The sequence below is a fragment of the Melozone crissalis genome, unplaced genomic scaffold, assembly GCF_028551555.1.
Source record: "Melozone crissalis strain CALT ecotype California unplaced genomic scaffold, PUWL_Pcris_2 ptg000023l_1, whole genome shotgun sequence".
Lineage (NCBI taxonomy): Eukaryota > Metazoa > Chordata > Aves > Passeriformes > Passerellidae > Melozone > Melozone crissalis.
In genome coordinates, this window is record NW_026535801.1 from 22,957,608 (window position 1) to 22,985,593 (window position 27,986).

Genomic DNA, 27,986 nt, shown 5'->3' on the forward strand with positions numbered 1-27,986 from the left:
ATTAAAAAAAACCCAAAAACCCCAAACCAACAAAACATTTTAATTCTGCTCTGTTTTTCCTTTTCCCTCAGTCTGCTTTGGGAATGGAGCAGAGACATTTGCATATTTTTTCCTAAAAATGTTATTTTACTAAAATTTTTTTGGTCAAATTCTGTGCGTCATAGCACCTGAAAGTACATGAGCCAGCTTCCTCGCAGTTATCAGCCAGATGCCTTGCAGTTGTAATTTTCTTGCAGTTTATTATACGTTTATTTTAATGCATTTATTTAATGGACTGAAAAAAAGTCTACCCATCCTTATCCATTCAAAAATTCTTCATAACTGAGATGTGCTCAATACTATAGTTAGAACACAACTTTCATTTTTTAAAATTAAGTCATGAAAAACAAGTATTTATTTTTGGGATCAATGAGGTCAGACCTATGCTGTTACTTCAGTTGAAAGTCATAAAATAAATCAGAGTTGATAATGATTGAATTTAGAAAATATAATTTAAATAAGTTTTGAATGGGTATAGAGATCAAAACTGATCTTTAAAACTTTATTTTATGGAATAGTTGCTGCAGAATCTTCCTAGCATTAATCCCCTGTTAGAAGGGTCTTGTGAATGAACTAGTTTAGAATGGAAATATTGGTAGAGCAAGTATAGAACTGGGAATTGTTTTTACACAAGTTCTGCAAATCTTTCTTTGTTTTCTTGACTGTAGCCCCCTCCAAAATTTATTGGTGTCTAAAGTGGAGTAATGTTATTTGAGTATAAAGCAGTGGAAGTATGGGAACTAAGTATCCAAATGTTTTTCTTAATGTTTTAAAAGTATTACTTGTATTAGGATGTATATAATGAAAATAGTAATTTTTTTTAAATCCACAGTATTTCTTGTATTTCTAAAGCTGAATTAAATTTACACACCTTTTATTTTTTTTTTTTTAGAGCACTACCACAGAAATAGGAATAAAAAACAGACGTACAAGTTCGTATCAAATACCAATGGAGTTGCTGGAGGATCCTGATTTAAGGGAAAGGGCCATGAGTCTAGCTGATGTTATCACAAACAGAATGGAAGGTATGTTATAACTGCAGACACTTGAAGTTTCTTGACACAGTCTTAGATTGCTTGAAGGTATTATACCATAATACAAATAGAGAAGAAAAAAAATACGTAGTCATTGCAAATATATAAACTGAATAACAGGAAACAAAGTGCATGCACATAGTGAAAAAAGAAAGGAAGCAGGTAAGCAGGCTGATGTAGAAAACTCATTGTAATTAAAATGGGTACTATGTATGTGTTTTATGCTTGTTATTCATGCTTAGCAATGCAGTTATTGGAAGAAATGCCTTGTGATACATTTGCCACTAACCATACCATAAAGATATTAGAGAAAATTCCAGGCCAGGCTTTAGTTAATAAGGAGAAGAAAATTTGTCCAAGGATTGCTTTGAACAGTGGAATGACTACTAGTGAAAATAATGAAAAAAGCTTGAATAATTTTCAAAACCCTTTTAAGGCTAAAATTAATGTTATTTTTTCCTGAAAATAAGTACTTAGACATTTAAAAGGACTTTGAAGTTGAAAGCTTTATTGAAAAAAAGATCCCTAATCGTAAGCATAATTCTTATGGCTTTTTGTGTTTTTTTAAACAAGATCATATGTTATTAAAAATAGACATGTTTTTAAAGAATTTGCTCAGAACACTTGAGGTTTTTCTGTAAGTCTTCTAAAAGCTTTTGTGTCAGAAACAATAAATTAAGTTCCTGGAAATCTGAGGATGTTCCTCCAAGTGTCCTTAGTGGTTCCAGGTATACAGTTTAAAACTTGAAAAACCAGACAAAAAATTACTTTCACATTCTCCAAAACTTGTTCACTGTAAATTTCTCTTTTTCTCCAGAACTTGAAGGATCCAGACAAAAATGTCCACCTTGCTGGGATAAGTTTGCCCATACTTTCTTGATTTGGGATTGTTGTGAGCCCTGGTTAAAAGTGAAGAGTATAGTTGAATTTATTGTAATGGATCCATTTGTTGATCTGGCTGTCACTGTTTGCATAGTTTTAAACACATTATTTATGGCCATGGAACATTATCCAATGACTAAGCAGTTTGAGACTGTACTTACAGTAGGAAATCTGGTAAGTCCTTCAATCCATAAAATTTTATACTGGTGGAACCTGATTTCTCTTTGGAATAGAATTGCTTTTATAGTTTTTGTCATCCCATAAAATAAATATTAAAGTTTTAATTGTACTAAAAATAGTCTAAAAATACCATTTGGAATATGTTGTATATAAGAGTATATGAGAGGTGTTGCATCTTAAATTTTGTCTTCTGTATTACGACTTCTTCAATAGCGTTTCCAAAAGCCAGAGTTTGAATTACATGAAACTGAAAGAAATCTGACGTGTTTTTGTTTAGTATTACAAAAATAAGTAGGAGTCAAGTTAGATCCTTTTTAGTCTAAGTACCATTGACAACACAAAAAGAGCTGAATGCTAATTTGTATTATTATTTTTCACTGGTATTACTGTGTGTTGATTTTCTTGAAGACCATTTATTTGATTGGACCATAACAATTTGGAAGGCAAAGAATGTGTGACTTATTCTAAGAGTATCTATTGGTACAGCTGAGTTTTGTTCCTTACTGGAGACAGTGTGTGAGTTGGGTTTGGTGAAGTAGCTTTATTTTGTTTATAAAAGCAATAATACAGGTATGTTATACTTCTTAACCTATGCTTATTCTAATTGGTTATGCTGGTAATTATGATCTAGAAAAATAATAAAAAAATTTGATTATTGGAATATGTGAAATTCTAATACATGTTGGTAACATACTCAGACTTAAAGAGTCAAAGTATCAGCATTTAAATTATATGCTGATTTTTTTTTTTTATTCAATATGGATATATTTCAGTTTTTTCACCTTAACCTGGAATTAGAGATCCTTATCTGTACAAGAGAAATATCTCATCTAGCTGTTTAAAATACATGCAGGATGCCTTTGAGGAAAAGATAAGGCAGACAAATAGATGAGGATCAGTAACTGTTTCAGAGAGCTGTCTTGTGATTGTGTTTGTATGTTTTACCCAGAAAACTCCCATTCCTACCTTTCCTATGTAATGGAGTAGTTTAGTATGTGTGAGTGTAAGTGTTCCTTCATGCCAGGAATTTTTGTGTGCTCCCAGTCAGCCAGTATGCCACTATGACACTGGTATGGTTTCAGCAGTTGCTTTCTTCCTTTTTGAACTCTGTAGCTCTGCATTTTAGGGACTGTAAAATGCTCCTGACTTTTTTGAACTTTTTTTGATCTTTCTCATGAATGATAGCAATTTATGCAGTTTTGTAGATACTGGTGGTCATACATCTATAGTAAATACAAGGAATTTATTTCAGAGATGTGGTTTGCCTGCTGCTTCAGAAGATGTCAGAGGCATTCAGTGTCAGAAAGGAGTTTTACTTACTCAAGCCTTGGCATAATTGAGCTTTTTTTTGGCCGTTAGAGAAGATAAGCTTACTTATGAGTTGTTATATAGACTTTGTTAATGGTACATCACTCCAATTTATGACCAATTCATGTGTTCCCACACACCTTTGTTAAAGCAGCTTCCATTCTGACAAGAGCAAGTGCATTATCTTGCTGGGGAAAGTTCCTTTAATTAGATTTAATTAGATAGATGGCAGATAAAAGGAGCAAACTGAAGCCTGTTCGGAGTAGCTTATTCTTCAGTAGATACTAAATGTACCTTAGCTTTAACTGATGTTACATATTTATGCTGCAGTTCATTTTGATGTTGCTACTTACCTTCTCTCTGGGGTTCAGCTTGTGATAATTTTACTTAGTGACATCCTGCTGTCAAGGGATGGTACTTCTTACTTCAATTGTTCTTTATCAGTGGGTTCAGCGTCTTCATATTCATCCATAAAGTAACAGTAATGTTTTTTTCTTCAGGTTTTTACTGGAATTTTTGCAGCAGAAATGGTTCTCAAGATAATTGCCATGCATCCTTTTAATTATTTCCAAGTTGGCTGGAATATTTTTGATAGTTTTATAGTTACTCTTAGTTTGGTGGAGCTTTTTTTGTCAAATGTGGATGGATTATCCGTTCTCCGGTCATTCCGATTGGTAAATAATACATCTGCATTAATTAATGAATTATATTTGTATTTCAACTCTGTTCATATAAATAAGACACCTTTTAGTATACTTTTTAGTAATGACACAGGGTATATCTGCAGGTTGTTTTAAAAATTATTTATCATTGAATACTGTGTGCCATTTTACTGTTCAGAAGCAATTATTCTTTAAGGGGAAAGAGCTGTAATTTTATTGTAATTGTTTAAACATGAATGAGTAAAGTTTAGTGAAATGTACAATTTTTTTAGAGTATATTGAGAAGTAGAAAACTTTGTAGTCTTGTTGGCTTTCATGTCTGGAAATAGCAAGAAGTCTAGAGGTGTTTTTTTTAAATGTAGGAATTAAAAAATTCATGGGTTTAATAAGTTTTAAGAAGATTGATTTTTCTTTTCCCCTTAGCAAAAAAAAAAAATCTTCATTTTATTAGAAAAATATTTTTGTTTCTACATGTAATATCCAAAGTGTATGTATTCAGAATCCACTGTCTGAACAAATACAACTAGTGTGCTGTTTCTTTCATGTGGAAAAGCATAAATATGCTAAAACAAACAAGCAAAACACTACAAAAAAAAACCACACAGGGGAAAAAAAAGCAACGTCTAAAATTTATTACATTTTAAAAGTGTGGGTTTCATGAAATGCTATGGAAGTTATGGTTGTTGGAATGATGTTGAAGTTTTTCTTTTTGCTCTTGCTGAGAGTCACTAGTTTGTAACACACTGCTACCTCTATAACATTTTTGTAACTACTGCTAATAATCCCTGTATTTTTTTTTCCAGTTGCGAGTTTTCAAATTGGCAAAATCTTGGCCAACTCTAAATATGCTGATTAAGATTATTGGCAACTCAGTGGGGGCTCTGGGGAACCTGACCCTGGTGCTGGCCATCATTGTGTTCATTTTCGCTGTGGTTGGGATGCAGCTCTTTGGGAAGAGCTACAAGGAATGCGTCTGCAAGATCTCCAGTGACTGTGTGCTCCCTCGCTGGCACATGCACGACTTTTTCCACTCTTTCCTGATTGTATTCCGAGTGCTGTGTGGGGAATGGATAGAAACCATGTGGGACTGCATGGAGGTTGCAGGCCAAACCATGTGCCTTATTGTTTTCATGATGGTCATGGTGATTGGAAACCTAGTGGTATGTAGTCAAAATAATTTTACAATTCATTTAGAATATGAAAGGTAAGAGAACCAGTAATTAATTATAAAAGTATTATTAATGTGATTTTAAATATGATTTTATTGTCTGGATTTGTTATGAGTCTGAGTTTTGAAATGGAGTTTTCTGTTTGTTAGATTTCTGGTCCTATCTAGAGTCCTTGGCTTGATGAACCAGCCCAGGTTCAGAGTGCAGTTCAGAGGATGTGGGTGAGAGTGTGCAGCTCCAGGTGCTCAGGGTGTTGTGTGCTGCTCCTGCTTACCTAGAGTGGGAGAGAAGAGCAAGGGCACCCTCAATGTTGGACATCCAGAGTGGAAGTTTCCTATTTGCAGAAGAGGATATAGCAGGGCCTTTTCTCCCTAACTCATTTAGTCCTTGCTTCCAATCACACTTAGGCAGGTTATTGGACCTTTTTGTAAATCTTTTTCTGATCTCTCCTGTCTAAATGACTGGTATTGCATTCTTAAGACTCCGAAGCATATGCCATTTTGAGACCTGCTTGCTGCACCACCAGCATTTTGCACAAATGGAGTAAGGAAACTTGAATTAGAAGGAAAGTTGTTATGCAGGAAAAATCCCAGCTTCAATTACTTCAGGTTTTCTTTTGCTTCTTCACTTTTTTGCTTGATATTTCATATGTGTTTTCTACAGATATTTCTGACATGGCCTGTAATATATCTGCATTTTTCTTTTTCGGAGAAAAGCATCAGATTTGCACTAGTTTATATAAATTTCTCTTTTTAAATGTTTTATTTATGTTCTTTAACTCATCAGTATTTAAGACATTATTTGCTCTCCCTGTTGCACCACTTTTCTCATTCCCTCTGTTATTAAACATCTCTGCTTTAAATTATTTTCTGTAGCAGAGGAGATGGCTAATTTTTAAATTAGCCGTCTTGTGCGTATTCTTTAAGAATAAAATTTCTGAGAGGAGTCAGGTAAGTATCTTTAAGACAGCCCTGCTTCTAGTTGCACAGCCACTTGCTTCAGGATTTTCTATTAATCTATTGTCTTATAATGAAGAGAACTGTGAAGTTGTTTGATTAAACTCCATAAGTAGTTTTCTATACCAGAAAATTGAATTTTGTGGAATGAAGTATCCACCTATGTGAATATTTCCACAGTGTTTACCATATTCTGATTTTATTCCATAGCTCTGGGAAAACTTCTTACATGAGCACACATCCCTGCTGTATGTTCAGTGCTGTTTTGTCTTTATGTATTCCTAAAATATTTTATCCTCTTGCATTCCAAGCTGATGGGAGAGCTGATTTCAAGATTTTAAGAGCTGGTACTCTGCTGCTTTGGCATTTGAGTTCCTGGTAACCTCTGGGCTTTTGTGACTGATGTGTGTTCTATGTTTTGTCTTATTGTGGGAAAAGGATGACTTGGGCATTGAAAGGTGGGGTGCATTCCTCATTTTTTAAGTTGCATGCAAAAAAATTATTTGTGTGAGTTTGGACCAGCACATAGAAAATCTGTTTCCTGCATAGATCAGAGTGCTGTGATTTGCTAGAAAGGTAAACATGTTGAATCTCTTCAGACAGTGCCAAAGAATCATTAATTTCTGACCTTCTACAAACATAAGCAATGTAAAGCCATCAAATCCCTTCTGTTGAGGTATAGGGAAGGTATTTTACTTAAATTGCATTTGCATTTTATTTACTGTGTACTTTCACAATCGTTACTGTAGATGAAAACACAAAATCTGTGTTTATAATGTGTTCATAATAAGCATGTAGATGAAAAATGGGAAAAATCAGCTCTGTTGTCTTTGTTTTTTTTTATTTTACTTAGGTATTGAATCTTTTTCTGGCCTTGCTGCTGAGTTCATTTAGTTCAGATAACCTTGCTGCTACAGACGATGATAATGAAATGAACAACTTGCAGATTGCTGTTGCAAGGATTCAGAGGGGAATAGATTATGTGAAGAAAAAAGCAGGTGAATGTATCCGAAGGCCTTGTTTGGGAAAACAAGCTGCTGTAAATCAAAGAACAGCAACAGATCAGAATGATGAGAGAAACCATTGCACTCCCAACTGTACTGCCACTGAACAAAGGATAGATAAAAATTATGGCAAAACTGAAAATGGAATGGCCACTGTTATAGGTGACAATGATTATGCACCATTCATAACCAACCCAAGCCTTACTGTTACGGTACCAATAGCTGTTGGAGAGTCTGATTTTGAACGTCTGAATACAGAAGAGTTTAGCAGTGACTCAGATTTGGATGAAAGCAAGGAGGTAAAATTTAAAAATTTTATATTTTAGACAAATTAATTATACTGACTGTATTGTTTCATAGTGCAATTCTTCCTGCTTAGAAATGCAAAGCAATTGTAACTCAAGATTCTTGGACTGTACAGAGTGTGAATAATCTGAAGTGGGAAAGTGGAGTTTGAGAGAGTAGGAAATCCTGATAGAACTGTATAAATTTATGTGAACCCATTTATAAAGATGCTTGAAAAGCCAACTACCAAACTGTTAGTTGAATAGAGAAGTTAGTACTTATGTACAGAATAAATAGTGTCAAAAGACTGGGTTTTTTATAACCCAGTCTTTTGTAATGTTTCTGTGAGCTAAATGTAGGTCAACTGCTATTTAAAAATATTAGGGAAGATAATAATAAAGAATATTCATATTCTTAAAGGAAAATCAGCCTAACAGAGGTGCTGACTCAGGCTGATGAGAGCAGTAGCAACAGTTTTCATGTTCTGAAATCAAAATACTGGGGGAAAGCTAAGCGAGCAATGTTTGTATTATAATGTGAATATATCAACTAAAAACTCAAGGAAAAAAACAGAATTACTGAATGAAAAAATATTAATTTCTTATTTTTTGGGGGGGAGTTTTAAACCAGTCATTTCTAAGAAAACTGTCTGATTTTAAACTGGGTCATCTCTAGGACTGCAGTCATTTGTTAGCAGCTTCAGTCTGAGGGGAAAAGCAAGATCATGGATTTTGGCAGGATTTTGAAAGACACTAAAAATTCAGATTGCAATCTGTGGCTCGAGCAAACTGTGTCTGGTATCACCATCTCTGGCACCTGAAGACACAAGGACATAAATAGAATATCATCACTTGTGCAGACAGCTGTACTCCAGTCTGGATTGCTTTGTCTGCATTGTTTTGGGGTTTTTTGGGTTGGTTTTTTTTTGTTTACTTTTGGGTTTTTTTCGGTTTTCTTTGTGTATGGTTGGGTTTTGGGCATTCAGTTGATGAGTCTGAGATTTTTGATTGGTTGTGGGCTTTTTAGGTTTTCAGATGTTTTGTTTTGAACGGGCAGTTCATTTGCCAGTATTACTTCCAATGTTTAGAAGATAATTTCGTTCCTGGGAAATGTAGTGAAATTAAATTTAGAAAGGTGTAACAAAGTATTCTTTAGGTGTTTCTTTTATTACAGATTACTATGTTCAGTAGTATTACACTTATTTTTGTTATTTCAGTAGCTTGTTTCCTGATCCTTGATTTGTTCCATCTGCTTTTTGAAGATTGTGTTACTGCAGATGTTACATTGACCACTCAGCTGAGAAGACTGTAGATTAGTAAGAGGCTTCTTTATAGCAAAGCATCAGTATTATTACCCATTTAAAACAGAAACTACTCTATGTAATGAAGCTATAATATTTTCTGAATAACTACTGCAACTTTTACATATTATTATCTGACTGAAGAATATTGGATTTCTTAGTGTTTTAATAAAACTTGGATTTTGTGGAAGGAATATTTAATGAATCTGGGTAATTTAACTTGAAATCTACCACTTGCCTGGAAATTAGCCTTCAGTTGGAGACACCTATTTCTTCAGTATTTTATATTTTAGAATTGAGTGACAAATTCTGTCCCTTCTTACCTCTGATATTCAAGATTATACATAAGCACTAGCCATTTATAGGATACTGTTATCCAGTATCACTATTCACTTCCTCAGATTTGGAAAACTGGCTGAGAATTGGCAACCACAGGAGATACTTGAACTAAGAAAACACCCCTTATTTGTGTACACTTGTTCATAGTCAGTAGGGAAATGGTCTTTCATCTTGTTGATTAGTTCAGCTTTTTCTTTCAGACTTCCCCTTTAAATGGAGCAGTTTGTGTTGGAGTTGTTACATAGCTACATTATAGGATGAACCCTTGAGAAGCCATTGCTAAGAAGTGAGATCAGATTTATACCAGAAGACAAATTGAGGAACTTAGAGGTTGATTGCTCAGCATGAGGTTTTGTTTTTCATTGCTATATCTGCTACAATCCATAATGAACTGTTTGAAATTTTTCTTAAAATCATTCAGTTAAATATTTAAAGATGCTGGGGAAATCTTATGCAGACGTTTCCATTTTTAACATGGTATGATTTACTTTTTATTTTGCCTGCAGCTCTTTTCTGAAAGAGAGGACCTAGATGTATCCTAATTAGCATCTAGTGAAGACCTTGAAAATGAAATGCAAGGAGAAATATGTTTCTGTTGTTTTAAATTCTGTCTAGTTACTACCACTTAAAGGATACCTAAAGCTGAAATAGTGTGGGTGCATCTGTATTTCTTTTTTGTTTGGGTCTTTTTTTTTTTTTTCTGGAGGAGGAAGATTTGAGGGTGAAGGGATTTTCAGTGGTGGTTTGGCTTTTGTTTGTTGGGTGTTATTTATGTTCAGGCCCAAGTCCAGTTTCCATCTATGAGCTTCAGATGTTCTGCTAATATTACCTCTTCCATTATATATTTGGATATGCCTAAAGCTCTAATCCACACCTAAAAATATTATATTTTGCAAATGTGTGACATATATTAAGTAAGTAGGAATCCACACTTCTGTTTCCAGTACTCAAACAACCTCAAGGGTACCATATTTTAATTTCATTGCGTGCCATTCTCTCACAGGAGTAAAATCAAGCTGGATCAGTCGAGACTGGTGCTTTTAAACCAGGCAGAGCAGCGTGTCAGCATGTTTACACAGGTTACCTAAACAAATCATACATATTTGATCACTTCTGAGATTGATTGGCCTGCATGCTACTCAGCTCCAGTATCTTTTTCCCCATATGTTGCAATGTAGTGGGAACATGTGCAGCTCTGTAAGCCGAGTCCCATGACTCACATCACAGCATGACCGAGGGCAACGCCCACACCTTCTTCTCTCCTTGTTGCATCTTTGGTATTTTCTGTACTATATCTGTGGCATAACATGCATGCTTTGTAAGTTTTATTCCTGTTAACTGAATGATTAAGCATCAGCACTTTTCAAGATCAAAAGAGGTTATCAACCTATGATTTTATGACAATGGGAAGGTTGTCCTCACTTGATGTTTTCTGTTCATCTGTTGTACTATGTTTTTAGCTGTCGTGTAATTACGAACATTTTCTGATCACATTCATTTTGACCAATGCCTCTGTAATATTACATATATAGAGTTATTTGTATGCTAAAATGTTAGTATCTTTTATATAAATTGTTTTGTGTTTGTTCACAATGTTTTTGTAATTCACATTTCAGTTTTCTCATGTAAGAGAAGCTAAAATATAAGATGATAGATACACTCCTAGGAATCAAATGTAATCAAAATCAAATGTAATTTTTCATACATATGCATAGCTTCCTTGAATATGGGTGTAATGATGTAGTTATATTCTAGTTATGAAGTTTATATATGTCTGCAAGGTTGGAATGTAGGGAATCATTTATGTAAGTGTTCTTCTTCAGCATAAATTATTTTTTCTTTGTGAACATAATCCAATTGCTTTATTTTTATCAAGACAATCATAAAGCATTAACCAAAATTTCTATGCAGGTATCTAAATAAATCTGTATGGTTTAAAACTACATAAATAAGGATGTTCAAAAAATAAAGAAATATAAAATAGGAAGACTCGGAATAAGGATCAAATTAAGACAACTTTTAGAAAGACAAAATAGGAGTAACTACACTCCCAAACCTCTAAGTTCAGAAACTCTAGAACCATGAAACTTACAAAGTTTTTTTATTTCACTTAATTGTACCAAGCTGTGCGTTTCTTATTCCTGATGATCTCTTCTCTGTAGTTTGACAGTTCTGCTCTTTACCATTGAGATAATCCTTTTGAAAATACAGCTTTTATTTGTGTGGATTTGTTGTGGAACCATTATATTCCATCTATTCTTTTGCACTGTATTACATATTGGAAGTATTTAGGTGTCTCTTCTGTGTACAAGGGAACACTAAACTGTTCAGAAAGAATAGAAAAATACCTTTCTAGGGATTTTTGAAGCTATTTTCAAAAAGGCACTTCAGTAGGGAAGAGTGGAATCGTGATATCCCATCTACTGGTCCCAGATATTAGGGGATGAGTCTTATTTGATGGATGTTGATTTTGTGACACTGCTCCTAACTCAAGCTTCTGCTTACATGAGTCTGGACCAGCATAGAGCAGCATGCAAACCAGTAAACTGGGAGCTTCCAGTCATTTAACTGAAAAATACACAAATCTTTTTCATTTGAATGTCACTTTGTCTTACTTACCCTTCCCTGCATAATAAGGCCGTGCTTTTTTCTAATAGATAAGTGTGGCAATTTTTTCTAAGTTATTCCATTCAATCCAGTGTTTAGTGTACGTCTAATGTGGCCTTCTTACCTCTGTTTAGTAAACTGAACAGCAGCTAAGGGCCTCAGAAGTGGAAGGAGGAACATTTCTGTCTTTCCTTAAAGTTCTCTTCCTGGAGTTATTCCCCAGATCAGTTAGACTTCTGCAAAGACTTCTGTTGTAAATAACAAATAAACTAGACTTCTAATTTTTAATTAGAAATGTGCTATGCACATTGATTTTTATGATTACTTTTTGTTGTTGTTGTTGTTGCTGTTGTTGTTTGATACCTGTATCTCAGTGAAAAGTATGAGCCCCTCACATAAAAAAGAGAACTAATGTTTAATTAAATCTGTAACTCTTCAACCAGTAGGATTATACTCTACACCATCTGTAGAAGAGGAGACCAGACTACCTGGTTTATATCAAAATAGTTCACAGAATCTCTAGTTTTATTTCTAGAGTAAAGAAAATTGCCCTTTGTAATTAAAAATAAATTTTAAAAAGCTCTAAACTCTGATTCTTCTACCATGAGTTAAATGAAATACATAGCTTCATGTTCTAAACATATTGATTCTTTTCAGTTACTATTTTGTTTGCGGTTGTTCATCTTTTATATTTTCATTTGAATTAATGTCATCTGCTAAGCTTACAGTTCAAATTACTTAGGGTACTTCACATTGCTATCATTTTTTTATTAATAATATGACAAAAAATTTCTTTATTCTTAAAAAGAATATCTTTTAAAAGTAATAGTCTGACTTAGTTGTTTTAGTTTACTCACCACCACTGCAACATTTTGCATTATATATGCTATGTCATGGAATGATGAAAGCAGCATAATATTAGAATTGTGGAAGGCATGTTGTGCTATCCCTGGGTTCAGTAGAGGTAATGATAGGAAAAGTTGTTTGATGTGAGTATTGCTGTTTTGAAATTATGTTCCTGAAAAAGAAAATACATTTTTACAGTAAACATAAGTATTATGGGTGTTCTATTCCAGATAATCAGTTTGTAAAGTAATAGGAAAGTAGACAATATAAAAAAATTTTTTTAATTTAAGTTAATGAAGAATAGTGTTACTTATTGTTATCATATTGGCTGTATTGTTTCATAGACATAAAAAAATATTTATTACCAAAAATAGTCGTGTCCTTTCACATTTAACAATTGAGATGTAAATACAACTTGATTGGATAGTAACTCTTAGATATCTCTTAATCATAAAAATATAACTAAATTAGTAAAATTGGTGTTGATTTAGCAAAACTGAGGTTGTTTTATAAAGTATGCTTACATCATTCCCTACAGACATTTACTTGTGTGACTTCATTACAGATGTTTTATACTTCTTGATGGTAACATTGTAAAATGTCAGAGAATGCTGTGACCAAAACTACTCTGATTTAGTTTGGTACTCATACTTAATTTAAGTGTACAGGACACCACATATTCCCTTAAAATCTCCACATCTCTGCAGTACACAGGCGGATTGCAAAATAATATATTACTTATTCTTGTATTGGAATGGGGCTGGGGTTTTGTGTGTGTATGTTTGTTTTTATGTTTGGGGATCATTTTAATAATATGACTTAATTATAATATTAATTATTTAAAAAAACCCAGAAAAAACCCAAAATTATTTCTGAGTGTTGACTGTACAGGTATGTGTACCAGAGTAATGGGTAGTTTCAGAATGCACAATGTACTACATATGTGCATTGGCAAAGAAGAATGCAAATTAATGCCAGTTGAAATGTATAAGAAAGTAATAGTAGAAAGCAAAATAAATAGAATATGTACCAGCAAATCAACTTGGTGACAGTTAATGTTCTAGAAATTCTGAAATTCCATGAAAGATTCCATAATACGCTGTACAATCTGTAGATAGAAAGTGGCAATTTATGCACATTTCAACAGCATTGACTGCTATGTGTGGATGTTTTTTTGTATTTCTGGTGAAAAACATGGTTGTTCTTATTATCGGCACATGGTGTTGCATGCTTGGTTAATTACACTTCTAAAAATATCAATATTAGTAAAGTAAAAATATAACTGAATTTTATTTTCAGAAGCTAGATTTTTCCAGCTCATCAGAAGGAAGTACAGTTAATTTAACTGTCTTTGGAGAAGAAAAAAGTGAAAGTGAACCAGAAAAAGCATCAGAGATACAAGCATGCTTTACAGAAGGTATGGAAATAAAATTTGGGCCTAGCAATTACATTTTGCTTGTTTGCAACAAACATTGGCTCTTCAAGGAAGCTATTTGCTATAGCAGTCCTGGATCGTAATTCATCAAGTCTTAGGGTATGATTAACTTTGCCTGCTGTAGATAGCAATACTGACATCTACAAAGTACTGTTTGTTAAAGCAAAGTTCAATATGTGTGTATGTAGTAATTTTTAATATTTTAAAATAATTGCTAGGCTCAATTCTACAAACTTATTCTCAGCAGACAGTAATTCTTTTAATTTTAATCACTTTGTCAGTAGTGAAATCTGCAAGATCAAACCCTACACTAGGCTCACTTTACTAAGAAATTTAAAATGAAATCATGTGATTGATCACTTCCTAATGCACCATCATTCAATGGAGAGTTTGACTCAAACAATAAACTTTTGTTGAGATTGCACCATTAATGGGGAGAGAGGTTGTATAAATATACTGTGGGTTAAAACAGGTGGACGAGATCCTGTGTATCTATTTAAGTAAAGAAGTGAGAACAGCATACTTGCAGGTCCTTAAATATTTTGATTTATTTTAGTTCTGAATAGCTGCATCTTCTAGGGGACTACTGAAATTTACTATGTAGGAAAGAATATCTGGGTTTTTTTGATATTATGGATCTTAATTTCCTTTTAAATCATGAGTAAAATAATTCAGAACAAAATATGGTCCAGGATTAACTCCCCTATCTTGTTCATACTTTTTAGTTCACTGTTTTGCAGACATCTTTGATATTAGGCTGGAACCTTTGTCCTTTGAAGTATTATTTTACTGGTCTTTATATACCGGAATTGTTAGTGTGGGGATGAATTGACTATATCAAGTTCTTAATTAAAAAAAAAAAAAATCCAACAAAAAAATGTACCCTTCTCAAATAATTTGACAATATATTAAAATTCTTCCTTATCCTTGTTTTGTGTGTCCAACTCATTCTTGGACATAAGATTTATTTTTTCATAGTATATATGCGTGTTGAGTGGTTGAAGGTAAGGTAGCTCATGTTCTTCACAGTGGTAGCTGTTTTAGCTGAGATGATGAAATACAGTGTAACTTATTTGTAACATAGGAACTTAATGACACTTCACAGGAAAACCAGAATGCCTTTGGGATTGGTTAAAGTCATGTCAACTTGATTTTGTTTCTATGTGATTAATAATTTTTAAAGAATTAAGGAGGCTACTCTTGGCTATGCAGTTACTGAGATTCATTACTAACAGTGCCTTGAGGTCCCATGATAAAGTTGGGAGCTCTCCAATGTGAGGCAAATTTCTGTGTTCAGTTGCCACAAATCTGTATCACATTGGAAAAGCTCTCATTTTCTCCTGTTAAAACATTTGCTTATGTAAAGAGTTATCCTTCATCAGCCCATGGAGCATCAGTTGTTCCTCAGCATTGTAAAAAATAGTATGAATTTCTGATTTATTTGAACGTTTTCTAAAAGGCAGCAGTTCTTTTAAAAGAAGAACCTTCTGTATTCTTGAACAAGTTCATGTGGAAGTTGCTATGTATGCTTGTTGTTTCTACTCCCTGACAATTTGCATATATTCTTTAATTATCTGTATATAAACTGAATAATATAAATTTTTAAATGTGTTTGTAAATGAAAATTAGTTCCGTTAGATGACTGTCCTTTACTATAAACTTGATGTACCATCAGAGTAGAGGAAAAATTGTGTACACTCAATTTAAAACAAAGTATAAAATTGAAAAGATAAGTGGCATAAGTAGCCTGAAGTAACTTGAACTTTGTGAAACAGAAGCTAGCTAAGAATAATTTTATTTTTCAGGATAATGAAAATTGTACCATATAACAGTTTCTTAATATTTGTGCAATTAGGCTGTGTACGGAAGTTTAAGTGCTGTAGAGGCAGTACAGAGAGCACAAGAGGAAGAATCTGGTGGAACCTTCGAAAAACCTGTTACAACATAGTAGAGCACAACTGGTTTGAATCATTCATTGTCTTCATGATTCTTCTCAGCAGTGGTGCTCTGGTAAGTAGAGCTTGCACCCATAGAAATAGTACCTATAAAAATGTTTTATCTAAGTTTAGTATTATAACACATGTATTCCTTAAGAATAAAACATTGAAGTTGCCTTTGAAGAAAACTTCGAACTAAATTCCCAGAATATTTTGTGTATTACATTTAATTTAGATTACATTAAAATTTTGATGACTACTAGGTGACGTGTATGTTTATGAAAAGGATTATGCTAAAAAATCTTACCTAAGAAATTACAAAAATCGTGAAAAGGGAAACGTACGCATGAAAAAGTTGTTCTACTTAAACGGAAAATTGTCCCCCAAAGCAGATACTGAATTCATCATGTTCTTAGTTAATTTTTTGCTGCAGTTTTAGTTGCAGTATTTCTGGACTGTTACAGAGGAACTCTTGAATTTCTTTTTACTATTCTTAGGGACATTAATTGCTTCACATATTTGGTTTGATTTTGGTTGCTAATTGACACAGGATTTGTTATATATTGTCTTGGTTTCTGCTCCAGCACCTAAAGCACCAGGTGCTTTCCTTCCTTCTTAGCTGACCTTGGTGTTTGCAGGGTAGTTTCTCTCACTTTTTCCCTCAGTGCTCATATGGGCATGCAGTGCTTTGCCCTTTCTTAAACATGTTTTCCCAGAGTTACTGTCAGCTTCATTGTTGTGCCCAGCTGTTCCTGTGTGGGGTCAATGGTAGAGCTGGCACAAAACAGTCCCCTGGCCTCTTCTCACAGTGGCCACATCTACAGCCTCCCACTACTGAAACCTTGCCATCAGCTCCTGCCACAGGAATTCACTAGAGATCATCAACATAGTATCTGGTCTCTTGTTAATTTAAGTTGATGTAATAATGAGAGTGGCTTCTGACAAACCTGGCTGGACTTTTCAGGGTGAAAAATTATAATTCTATGTTGAATATAATTGAAATTTCTAAAAATCTTTTGGGCAACCTCTGACTTTTTATTGTAATTCCATTTTCAGACAACAATAAAATTTAAAACTCAGAAAGAATGTAATTGTAATTTCTGTTATTTGGTTTTTCAAGGTAAAGCATATAAAGTTGAAAGTGATTTTACTTTGCTGTTTTCATTTAGTTCTGGCTTAATTTGTAATTTTCAAAGGCTTTTCAATATCTGACTTATATGTAACCCATTCTTTACAGGCTTTTGAAGATATATATATTGAACAGCGCAAGACCATAAGGGTCCTGCTGGACTATGCTGATAAAATCTTTACTTACATCTTTATTCTGGAAATGGTGCTAAAATGGGTGGCCTATGGTTTTCAGACTTACTTCACTAATGCTTGGTGCTGGCTGGACTTCCTGATTGTTGATGTAGGTACTATCCTTTCCAAGTAGACTGTTTCTGTTGTTTAGGCAGGTGGTTTTATGTAGCTTCAGTCTGATAGAGATACATTCAGTGAATAATATAAGTTTGGTTTAAAGGAATGGAAAATACATACTGGTGAATAAGACCCTGCTGCAGTTATCCAGTGTGTAACTAAATCTGCCTTTTGCTGCCATTGACACCATGTGTTCTGTGTTTTACTGTGCGGGGTCCCAGCTGGTGAGGGAGCACAATTTACAGATTTGATTTCAGTCTGCTGGATGTGGCAGCAGAGAGCAAGAAGGACACAGACACAGAAAAGGAAAGGGGAATTTAAGTGAGCACTTGGGATTGGGCATTTGATCCTGGGCTAATGGGGCGCTGACAAAGAACTGCAGGGGAGAATTGTTTTTCAGCAATAACATTAAAAGCTAGTGTTGACATTGCACTCCAGAGAAACTAAATTAGTGACATTGCATGATATGTTCATTTAAAGGAGTTCTTTCTTTTTGTGAAAATGTTGGACTAGAAATTCAACAAGTGGACAAAAGAAAACTCTATTGATTGGATGGTACCTGGAATCTAGGACAGAAATTTTATCCCCTATCTTTAGAATTGAAACTTACCTAATGCCCTTTTTAAAGTAGGCTTTTTGGAAGAAAAGGCACAAGTGGCATTTGTTATTTGTCTTCCTCATTTAACTGTGCTTCTTTTTCCAGTGGATCCCCATTCTCAGCAAATGGACTAACTCAGTGACTTGAGAAAATACATGATATGTTTTTTCTGGGATATGCAGTTTCCTGCTTTTTACTTTCATGGCCTCTCTATTTCTTTTGTTGTGAACTCCCAGTTAATACTTACACCAAGAAAAAAGTCAACACATTCCCAGAAAAGATGTACTGACCTGTAAGAAACTTAGCAAGTATAAAGGCCCTCCCCTAAGACTAAATTTTCCAAAACAAGATAACCTTAGCACATGAAAGGAAAAAAAGTTAGGACTGTCTTTGAGTAAGGCTGAATATATAATTTTTGTATATTTGCTTTCTTTGTGGATGCTATAGCATTCTGATTTTTCTTTATTATAACTTAAGTGAAAAATTATGAAAATTATATAATCAATGGGAAATCCGCAGCAATCATCTAGATAGATTCTGTCACCTTTGCATAAATTTGTTGATGCCATGTTTTAGACTCTTTTCATACTATGAATAACCAGACAGTATGTTTCCAGAAGCTTGTGATACGTAAATTTTGAGGGTTTTTCCCATTACAACGGTCGTTGGTAAAAAAGAAAGAAAACAAAATAGAAATAAGTAAATATTTTACTATTTAAGGAGTATTCAGATTTAGTGTCTCTGTACAAGCCTGTATTGGGAAATTATGATCTTGAATTCAGTTTTAAGATCAATTCTTCTGATTAGGCATACCGTGTATCTGTGTGGATAGGTATGGGCTCTTCATTTTTTTAGCAATCTTAGTGCTTTCATGTAGCCATCTTAATCTTTTGTTCAGAGTGTCTGCATTTTGTGGTCCTACAGCAGCAGATTATATAACAATTTGTGTTGAGGGGCACCACTGGAAGTTTTCAAGTAGCTCTAACCTCAAGGTTAGACAAGACAGCTCAGGCTGATACTCTGTTTTGAATGGAGAATGCCTTACTTAGCAATGCAATTTCCAGTGTTTGACCTCCTGTATTGTAAACCCACTTCTTCCACCCCTGAAGTCATGGTGGTCTGCTTAGCTTTTTTCTGATATTATTGCTAGACTTACTTGCTATTGTTTTCAGCCACTAACAAGGAATTATAATTATTTCTCTTCCTGCTGGTTTAGCGTGCAGGTGCTGCCCTCAACTGCTTAAATAGATCTTAGTTTTATCTTTCGGTCCTATGCCTTTATCCAGCTAGCATTGAACAAATTTGCCAGTACCAGTCAAGTTAAATTATCACTGTGAGACATTTTACAGAATCTTTTCAGGCAAACTGTTCTGTACCTAGCAGCCTAAGCTCTCCAGCTGTTCCCTGTTTGGGAAAAGACTTATGGTATACAGACAAAAGTTCTTACCCATTGTTATGTTCACAGTTATTTCAGAAACAGGTAATTAGCCCCGAAACAAATAAAAAAGCTCGTTTTGCTCTGCTTTCCATGTGCAATTACAAATGGTATCACAGAGAAGAGCAAAGATGGGATTGTGTCATATTTGGCAGCTTGCTTGAGCTACCCTTAGAGGAAAGAAATCTGCAGAAGACTTTCTCGTGTAAACACAACAGGAGATAGCCATCTGGAGTAAGGGGTTCAGTGAGGACACAAGTCATTGACTTTCACTGGAAACCAGCAGGATAATCAACTTTTGAGCTGTTAATCCAGCTGTACTGAAGGTTTCAAAAATTCTTGTGGATTAAACCCTTTCTTCCACAAAAGGAGGCACATTAATTGTCCAAAATACAAACAATTTTTAAAATCCAAAGATTTTTCCAGCTTATGATAACAATGTACTTTTGTGAAATTATATTATTTGATAATTACAGAAACAAAGTTGAAATGAAGCTGAGGTTGGGATTCTGTCTCATGCACATCATTACAGGATGTTTTGTAATATTTCCCCTTTTTTCTTTTTTGCAACACACCTTTTGAATTTTCCAGTTTTCTAATGTTCTATTTAGGATTTCTATGTATGTAGAAGCCAGTTTATAGCTGGTATCACAGGCTGTCCAAGCCACAATCAAACACATGGAGGGTGAGGAAATTACTTTTTTAAAAAATAAAAATATACATACGCACATATCCCCAGATAGTATTATGGATTAAAGTATGTTTTTGTTCAAACTGTTCTGAAATTTACATGCAATATTAGACTAATTTTTTCTTTAATTTCCTTTTCTTCTTTTTTTTAAAATTTATTTTCACTGAGAAATTAGGGAACTTGTGAATTTTTTTTTTCCCAATATCCAGATCAAAATTTTTCCCCTCAAGGCATTTCTGTTTTGAAGCTACTTAGAAAAGTGCTTTTGTTTTGTTTTGTTTCTTCTAGGTCTCATTGGTTAGCTTAGTAGCTACTGCCCTTGGTTTCTCAGAATTTGGTGCAATTAAATCTCTCAGAACATTAAGAGCTTTGAGACCTCTAAGAGCTTTGTCACGCTTTGAAGGCATGAGGGTAAGGAAAAAAAAAGGAAATAATGTGTAAAACAAATCCCTAAAAATATGCCAAATTATAAAAGCATGGAATAATACTAATTCAATGTCTATTGGTAAGGCCAACAGTTGCATGTTGGGTTATATGACATGCATTACTACTTTTCTATTTGTGTTACTTCAATGTAATGTAATACTTTACATTAAATCATCTTCTAGATTAAAAAAATAAATAACTCTTGTGTTGTTTTTAATTTTTTTTCTGTGTTTATTGACTAGGTGGTTGTGAATGCTCTTACTGGAGCAATCCCATCCATCATGAACGTACTCCTGGTGTGTCTTACATTCTGGCTAATTTTCAGCATCATGGGAGTAAATTTGTTTGCTGGCAAGTTCTATCACTGTGTTAACACCACAAATAATGAGATGCTCACACCAGAACAAGTCAGTAATAAAAGTATGTGTGAAGATATGAACAGGACTACTGGAAATGTTCGGTGGAAAAATGTGAAAGTAAACTTTGATAATGTTGCAATTGGTTATCTTTCTCTGCTTCAAGTGGTAAGTGCATAAATTTTCCACCCTTAGTTTTAGTGGTGGTATCGTTTAATTCTATAATTTTCAATGTTGCATATGCAAACGCATATGGATTTGTCTTTATAATTTTGTTCTGTGGAGCTAATTAATGTTGCTTATTGTAAGCATGTGATACTCTGGCCATTTTGTAAAAGGAGGAATATCTAATATTTGCATGATGGATAAAAGGTTGCTTGGCACCCAGCTGCTAGTACCTTTTCAAGTGCTATGGAAATACAGTATGTAGCTAAAATATCTGGTTAAGAACTGCAGCTAGATTTTCTTTATCTGTTAAGGCATATTGACTAATATTTTTACCATGGTTGTTATAGATAGGTTCTAGAACTTATCTGGTCTTCAAACAAGAAGAGAGCATTAGATTTCTAGGCATGAGCCTTTTTAGAGAAAGTGTCTGTAAATTGCCAATAAGACAAGCATATATATTTATAATAGGGTGCATTTGACAAACTGCTCCTGGGAACTCATAAACAATTGGTAATTATTCTGCCTTTAAAGATTTCCAACTGGTAGTGTTTAGTAGTTAGTATTGTGCTAGCAGGCTGCCATCTGTTTACTTCTGGAGGTGACAGTAGCTGTTGCTAAACAGCACTGGCCAATTGCATAAATTACCAGCTTAGAGAGTGGCACTGCTTTTAGTATTTGTAGCATGTATTGCACTCACAGTTCACCTGTGTAATGATTGCAGTTAACATCATTCACACCTTTCCTGACCTCAGAGGAAGTTTGATGAGGACCCTCTAGAAGGATAAATAATTGGTTGGATGGCTGTGTGGAAAGACTTACAGTCAGTGGCTTAGTGTAAGTGGTGTCTCTCAAGGATTTGCCCCAGGACCAGTACTATCTGATAGCTCCATCAATGACATCAGTATTGGAATTGAGTGCACCCTCAGCAGTTGGCAGATGACACCAGGCTGAGTTTTGTGATAGGCTTAGATGGCACACACTTTAAGGAGCTACTGAGTCCCTGGGCAGCTTCACTCAGTCTCTGCTTGGAGCTCCCTGTTTCCAGTGGAGTGACCCACACCATCCTGTGCAGGTGGACTAGCTGGTCATGCAGGTTCCCTGTATCCTGACACGAGAGGCTTGGCTTTACTGGGATGTCACATAGCACAGTGCCTTTCCTGTTCAGGTAATGCTTCACAGATGGCAGCCAGCACATCACTGTTCCCTGGGAGATAAATCACTGTCTCTCTGGTATGATGATATTGATTGCAACTCATCTCGCAGAGTGTTTATATGAATTTCCATGAAGATTAGAATTTATTCAGTGTTTTTTAAGAATTGGAGGGAGATATTCTGCAGCAATGAACTTCCTGTGAATGCTTCACTCGTAATGCACCAGACTTCTAATATTTTCTTTATATTTATGAACAGAAATACATTGCAGAAGACACTGGTTTATTTAGAATGTTCTCAGAACTGGAGCTGTGATAGAAAATATTAACAAACTTTGTTTTTAGGCAACATTTAAAGGATGGATGGAGATTATGTATGCTGCAGTTGATTCTACAGAAGTGAGTGCAATATTAAATCTACTATGTAAATATAAAATTTACTGAGGGAAAACAAATCTAAGACTGATGTGAAACTTCTTGAATGGTAGTTGAAATGATCTAAAATATAAAAAATTAAGTGTAAAGCCCTGATGAATTTTCTACAATCTATGCCCACAAAGTGCTTATTAGGTAACAAAAATTATAGCTGTAAGCTACATAAATTACTACTAATCTAATAATTCTTCTGTAAAAATCCAAAATAATGAGATCTAGTTTTCTATTCGTTTATGTCTGAGATTGTACAGATCAGGAAAAAAGTTTTTTCTGTGTCCTCAAAAATAACCCAAATAGTCAAGAGGCATCACTGCAAAAGCTAATCTAGAGCTGCAGACTCTGATGATCTCAAAAACCAAATCTGCTAATTTTTACCTATTTTTCTTTTAATCTTGATATTTGTTTGCATCTCTCCTCAATCCAGCTCTTGATTTGCATATAGTCTGTAGGAACTGAATTGCTTTTGAGATTTGTACATTTCTGTCAAATTTAGTAGGACCTACATGAAATGTCAAATTTCATCAAAGAAAACAGAGAGGGAAGGAATGGCAAGTCCTGCAATGTGTGCAATTACAGAAACCTGTATTGAATAGATTTTCAAGTTCAAATATGAGGCAAGTGTAGCGTATGCTCCAAAAGAGTTGGGTTTACCCCCCTGTACATCTGGATGCAACTTCTCCTCCTGCTCAGGATCTTTGATTTGTCTTAACCGTTATTTGTCATGCTTTGCTGTTTTCCTGTGTTATATAGGTAGAGAAACAGCCCAAGTATGAACACAACCTGTATATGTACCTTTACTTTGTGGCCTTTATCGTTTTTGGATCATTTTTCACCCTAAACTTATTCATTGGTGTCATCATAGATAACTTCAACCAACAAAAAAAGAAGATAAGTACCACATGTTTCATTTTCACAATACTTCATTGTAGTTGAGCATTCAGTAAATGTATGCAAGGATAAATTATAGTGTCTGAAATTTGTCATAGTAAAAGAAAGAAAGAAAGAAAGAAAAGAGAAAGAAAGAAAAAAAAGAAAGAAAGAGCAGTACTTTTCTTACTATTGTTCTTTTTTAATATCACTGACACTTGGGCACATTGGGATATGAATGGGAAAAGAGCTCGTGTTGCAGCATACTGTCTCTGTGTAGTTAAACTGTGCTTTTCTGTGGTTCCTGTGTGTTATCTTGCCTTGAGGCCTTTACTCTCCCTGGGGACAGTGCACTGAGACAAGAATGGCTTGATCTCTAATGATAGCCATTACATGAGGGAGACAGCAGAAGAAGAAATCCCCAGCCCCTTCCCACTTTCTTTATGGCTCTCTTCTTTTATTCTTTATTTCCCACTGACTGAAGTATTCCAACAGTCACAGAATGTTTCCACCATAATTATCAAATCAACTTCTTGTTTTTCTTCCAAAATTTTTACTCTTCAAGAAGTTAATTTTACTTGAATATTTGATTTATGAGGAGAGTTTGTTAAAGATGGTCTCTTTTGCCTTCTAAATCTTCATGTCAATATATAGACACAGCTGAAAGTTAAACACACCTTCATTCTGACTTATCATTACTTTGTCTATGAGATTGGCACTACATTTGACAAATTCAGTGGGACAAAGTCACAGAATCACCCCTGACTCTGAAGTTGATTTCCATATGCCAGTGCTTTGATATCGTGCATACCTGGAATACAATTACAAACAAGTGCATGAAAGGAATAAAACAAGTTACTTGAAAATATAAATTGTATTTCTGATAAGTGTTCCATGTATGCATTACACCAGTCTAGAAATCCTTTTATTCAGACAAGAAACCCGAAAGTAAACCCATGCTTCTGATGATCTAGGTACAGTGTAGGGGGATGATCAAGTTTCATACACACTGTTCATATATCATTTGATCTGAGATACCTATAGTCAAATGGTAAGATGCACATCCTGAGAAGGAAAATCAGTAATTTGTTTCTCTTGGTTTGTTTTACCTGAAGGCATATATGCTCACAGTGTATCTTTGTACCTTTGAAACGTGTTATTTTTAGTAGATTGATTTACAATGTGGAGATCATGATGCTAGATTTATTAAGTGTCTATGAAATGTGTATTTTCCAAGTTGAGTTTAGTTTTTTAAATTTATTTAATTGAATTAATCAGGTATGTATTTTTTTTTAATAAGAAATAGATCGAACTTTTGGGGATTTTCTTTGCTCCATAATTTCTTTCATTTTTCCTTCAAGATTCATCAGATATTTTATAACAATCTTTGAAATAATTATTATGTTTCGGTTTTGGTAACAATGTATAAGGATGACTAAAGGGCTTTTTTAAACCATGTGCTGCAATGCTGTGAATTAATGGATATGAAGGCTTGTCTGTAATCAGATTTGGGGTTTCTTTTATTAATTTACCTTGGAGGCCAAGACATTTTCATGACTGAAGAGCAAAAGAAATACTACAATGCAATGAAGAAGCTGGGCTCCAAGAAACCACAAAAACCTATACCTCGACCAATGGTAAGAATAGTGCAATTCTTATGTCATCTGTATTTGGAGAGAAATCTCAGTGGTACATCAATTACAATAAAATTTCTCCTTTAACTCTAAAATGGTTTCAGCCTAATTAGTTACCCCTTCATTCTGAATTGAAATGTACACATGTCTGTTCTGCAGGAAAAATCTCTCATATTTGATATGCCTCAGAAAACAGAGAATCAAAGAACATGAAGAAATATATAGGCTTGTTGAGTTTTGAGAGAAAAACTTTGAACTAGCATATAAATTACTGGACAATGGTTTACTTAGATTTTTGAGCCTTTTGCTTGGTTGTATATTTTGGGAGAGGAAGAATGAAATGGGAGGGAAGAAACAGATGTTTATTACATAAAAATACTATAACCTTTTCTTTTTTCTTCCCTCAGAACAAATTGCAAGGTCTGGTGTTTGATATTGTAACCAAGCAACTATTTGACATCATCATTATGGTTCTAATCTGTCTTAACATGATCACAATGATGATAGAAACAGATGACCAGTCTGAACTGATGCAAAATATTTTATATTGGATTAACTTGGTCTTTGTTGTCCTTTTCACTGGTGAATGTGTCTTCAAAATATTTTCACTCCGTTATTATTACTTCACCATTGGCTGGAATATTTTTGATTTTGTGGTTGTTATTCTTTCAATAATAGGTAAGAAATTCCTATGTTCACAATGAAATATAGTTATATGTGTATTTAATGCTTTATCAAGTTGTGCAAAAATTGGAAGAGTTACTTAATTTTAATTTCTCTTGATTATTTTACATTTTCTGTGGAAAATGTAATCTGTGTTAAAAACTTACTTTCTTAATTTATTTTTATGTTTTTCACAGGTATGTTTCTAGCTGAGGTGATAGAGAAGTACTTTGTGTCACCCACTTTGTTCCGAGTTGTTCGACTTGCCAGGATCGGTCGAATCCTGCGCCTCATTAAAGGCGCTAAGGGAATCCGCACTCTGCTTTTTGCTTTGATGATGTCTCTTCCTGCTTTGTTCAACATTGGGCTGCTGCTCTTCCTGGTCATGTTCATCTATGCCATATTTGGCATGTCCAACTTTGCCTATGTCAAGAAGGAAGATGGGATTGATGACATGTTCAACTTTGAAACGTTTGGCAACAGCATGATCTGCCTGTTCCAGATCACCACGTCCGCTGGCTGGAATAATTTGCTCAACCCAATTCTAAACAGTGGAGATCCAGACTGTGACCCCCATAAAGATCATCCAGGGAGCTCTGTGAAAGGTGACTGTGGCAACCCTTCTGTTGGGATTTTCTTCTTTGTCAGCTACATTATCATATCCTTTCTGGTAGTGGTGAACATGTACATTGCTGTGATTTTGGAGAACTTCAGTGTTGCTACTGAGGAAAGCGCTGAACCCTTGGGTGAGGATGACTTTGAGATGTTTTATGAGGTTTGGGAAAAATATGATCCTGGTGCAACACAATTCATAGAATACAGCAAACTGTCTGATTTTGCAGCTTCTCTAGATCCTCCTCTTAATATACCAAAACCAAACACAATTCATCTCATTGCAATGGATCTACCTGTGGTGAGCGGTGACAGAATTCACTGCCTTGACATCTTGTTTGCTTTCACAAAGCGTGTTTTGGGGGAAAGTGGGGAGATGGACGCCCTCAGAATACAGATGGAAGATCGGTTTATGGCGTCCAATCCTTCTAAAGCTTCCTATGAACCAATTACAACCACACTGAAACGAAAGCAGGAAGAAGTTTCTGCCACTATCATTCAGCGTGCTTACAGACGTCATCTTCTGAGACAGTCAGTAAAGAAGCTTTCATTTATGTATCAGAAGGATGGGGGTGATCAGCTTATCAAAAAGGATGTGATTGTTGGTAAGCTGAGTGAAAATTCGTCTCCAGAGAAAATGAATATGTCTGCATCCACCACAGCTCCGCCTTCTTATGATAGTGTAACAAAACCAGAAAAAGAAAAATATGAAGATGACAAATCAGAAAAGGAAGACAAAGGAAAAGACAGAAGAGGAAACAAAAAATAAAAGGCACTTTTATCCATGATGAATGTTTGCAAGCTTGAAAATATGTTTTTGTCAGTAGCACTCTTACTGGAGGATTATGCCAAAATTATAAGTTTTTACATATTTACCCACTACTGCAGACAGTGCCTGTCCAAGAAAATGATCCATCACTAGTAAACCCTTGGTGGCAACAGGGAAACAAACTTGCAGAACAATTGTTTTGATTATCAGCTGTTACTAATTGAGAGGAGACACAAAATTTCTACTTGGAATATAGGAACCCTTAAGGGGTCCTAATAAGGCTGTATTTTTGTGGAGTAAGTGTATCCACTGTGTACATTTCATCTCTTTTCTGTGTTCCACGTGTGTCAGTTCTTGTTCATGATTTCATTTGCTTTAATAACATACTGCTTTATTAGTTCTACTGTGCTGAGAAAAAAATCTAAATACTCTTTATTTCGATAAACGCTAAATAATACTCTTGTGTGCCGAGAAACACAAATGTCAGGAATATGTAATTATGGCGTCATAATATGAACATAGTTCTCTTCAAGCCACTTCTAAATGCAAAAAGCCAGAATTCCAGATTACTAAACCTCAGGGTGTAGATCAAAGAAGGACCAAACTATAAAAAAAACCAAGAGTCCAGATAAAGAATTTGTCAGTAAATCAAACAAGGGAAAAATTCTCACAGAAAAGAGGTTGGTAACTTAGCCTTTAAGTTTAATGTATTTATTTTTATTACCTTTTAGTAGTTTTTAATTTATTGTACTGTCCATTTCAGATACAAATAAATGATG

The 27,986-nt window shown here is 34.5% G+C and overlaps 1 protein-coding gene across 8 annotated transcripts in view; it reads left to right on the forward strand.

Annotated features, from left to right (window-relative positions):
- Positions 1 to 27,247, forward strand: part of LOC128938312 (sodium channel protein type 2 subunit alpha-like) — a 39,529-nt gene extending 12,282 nt beyond the window's left edge. For 5 of the 8 annotated variants that reach the window (XM_054278499.1, XM_054278491.1, XM_054278493.1 and 2 more), the window contains exons 12-26: positions 932 to 1,064; positions 1,891 to 2,129; positions 3,944 to 4,117; positions 4,909 to 5,265; positions 7,084 to 7,533; positions 13,911 to 14,028; positions 15,902 to 16,056; positions 17,221 to 17,394; positions 20,415 to 20,537; positions 20,795 to 21,076; positions 22,573 to 22,626; positions 23,413 to 23,550; positions 25,062 to 25,166; positions 25,571 to 25,841; positions 26,024 to 27,247. In XM_054278499.1, coding sequence (XP_054134474.1) covers positions 932 to 1,064; positions 1,891 to 2,129; positions 3,944 to 4,117; positions 4,909 to 5,265; positions 7,084 to 7,533; positions 13,911 to 14,028; positions 15,902 to 16,056; positions 17,221 to 17,394; positions 20,415 to 20,537; positions 20,795 to 21,076; positions 22,573 to 22,626; positions 23,413 to 23,550; positions 25,062 to 25,166; positions 25,571 to 25,841; positions 26,024 to 27,207 — 3,957 coding nt within the window. In that variant the 3' untranslated portion in view covers positions 27,208 to 27,247. Of the gene's footprint in view, positions 1 to 931; positions 1,065 to 1,890; positions 2,130 to 3,943; positions 4,118 to 4,908; positions 5,266 to 7,083; positions 7,534 to 13,910; positions 14,029 to 15,901; positions 16,057 to 17,220; positions 17,395 to 20,414; positions 20,538 to 20,794; positions 21,077 to 22,572; positions 22,631 to 23,412; positions 23,551 to 25,061; positions 25,167 to 25,570; positions 25,842 to 26,023 lie in introns of all 8 variants that reach the window. The other 3 variants (XM_054278498.1, XM_054278497.1, XM_054278495.1) reach the window with 2 other exon arrangements.
- The last annotated feature ends 739 nt before the right edge of the window (positions 27,248 to 27,986 follow it).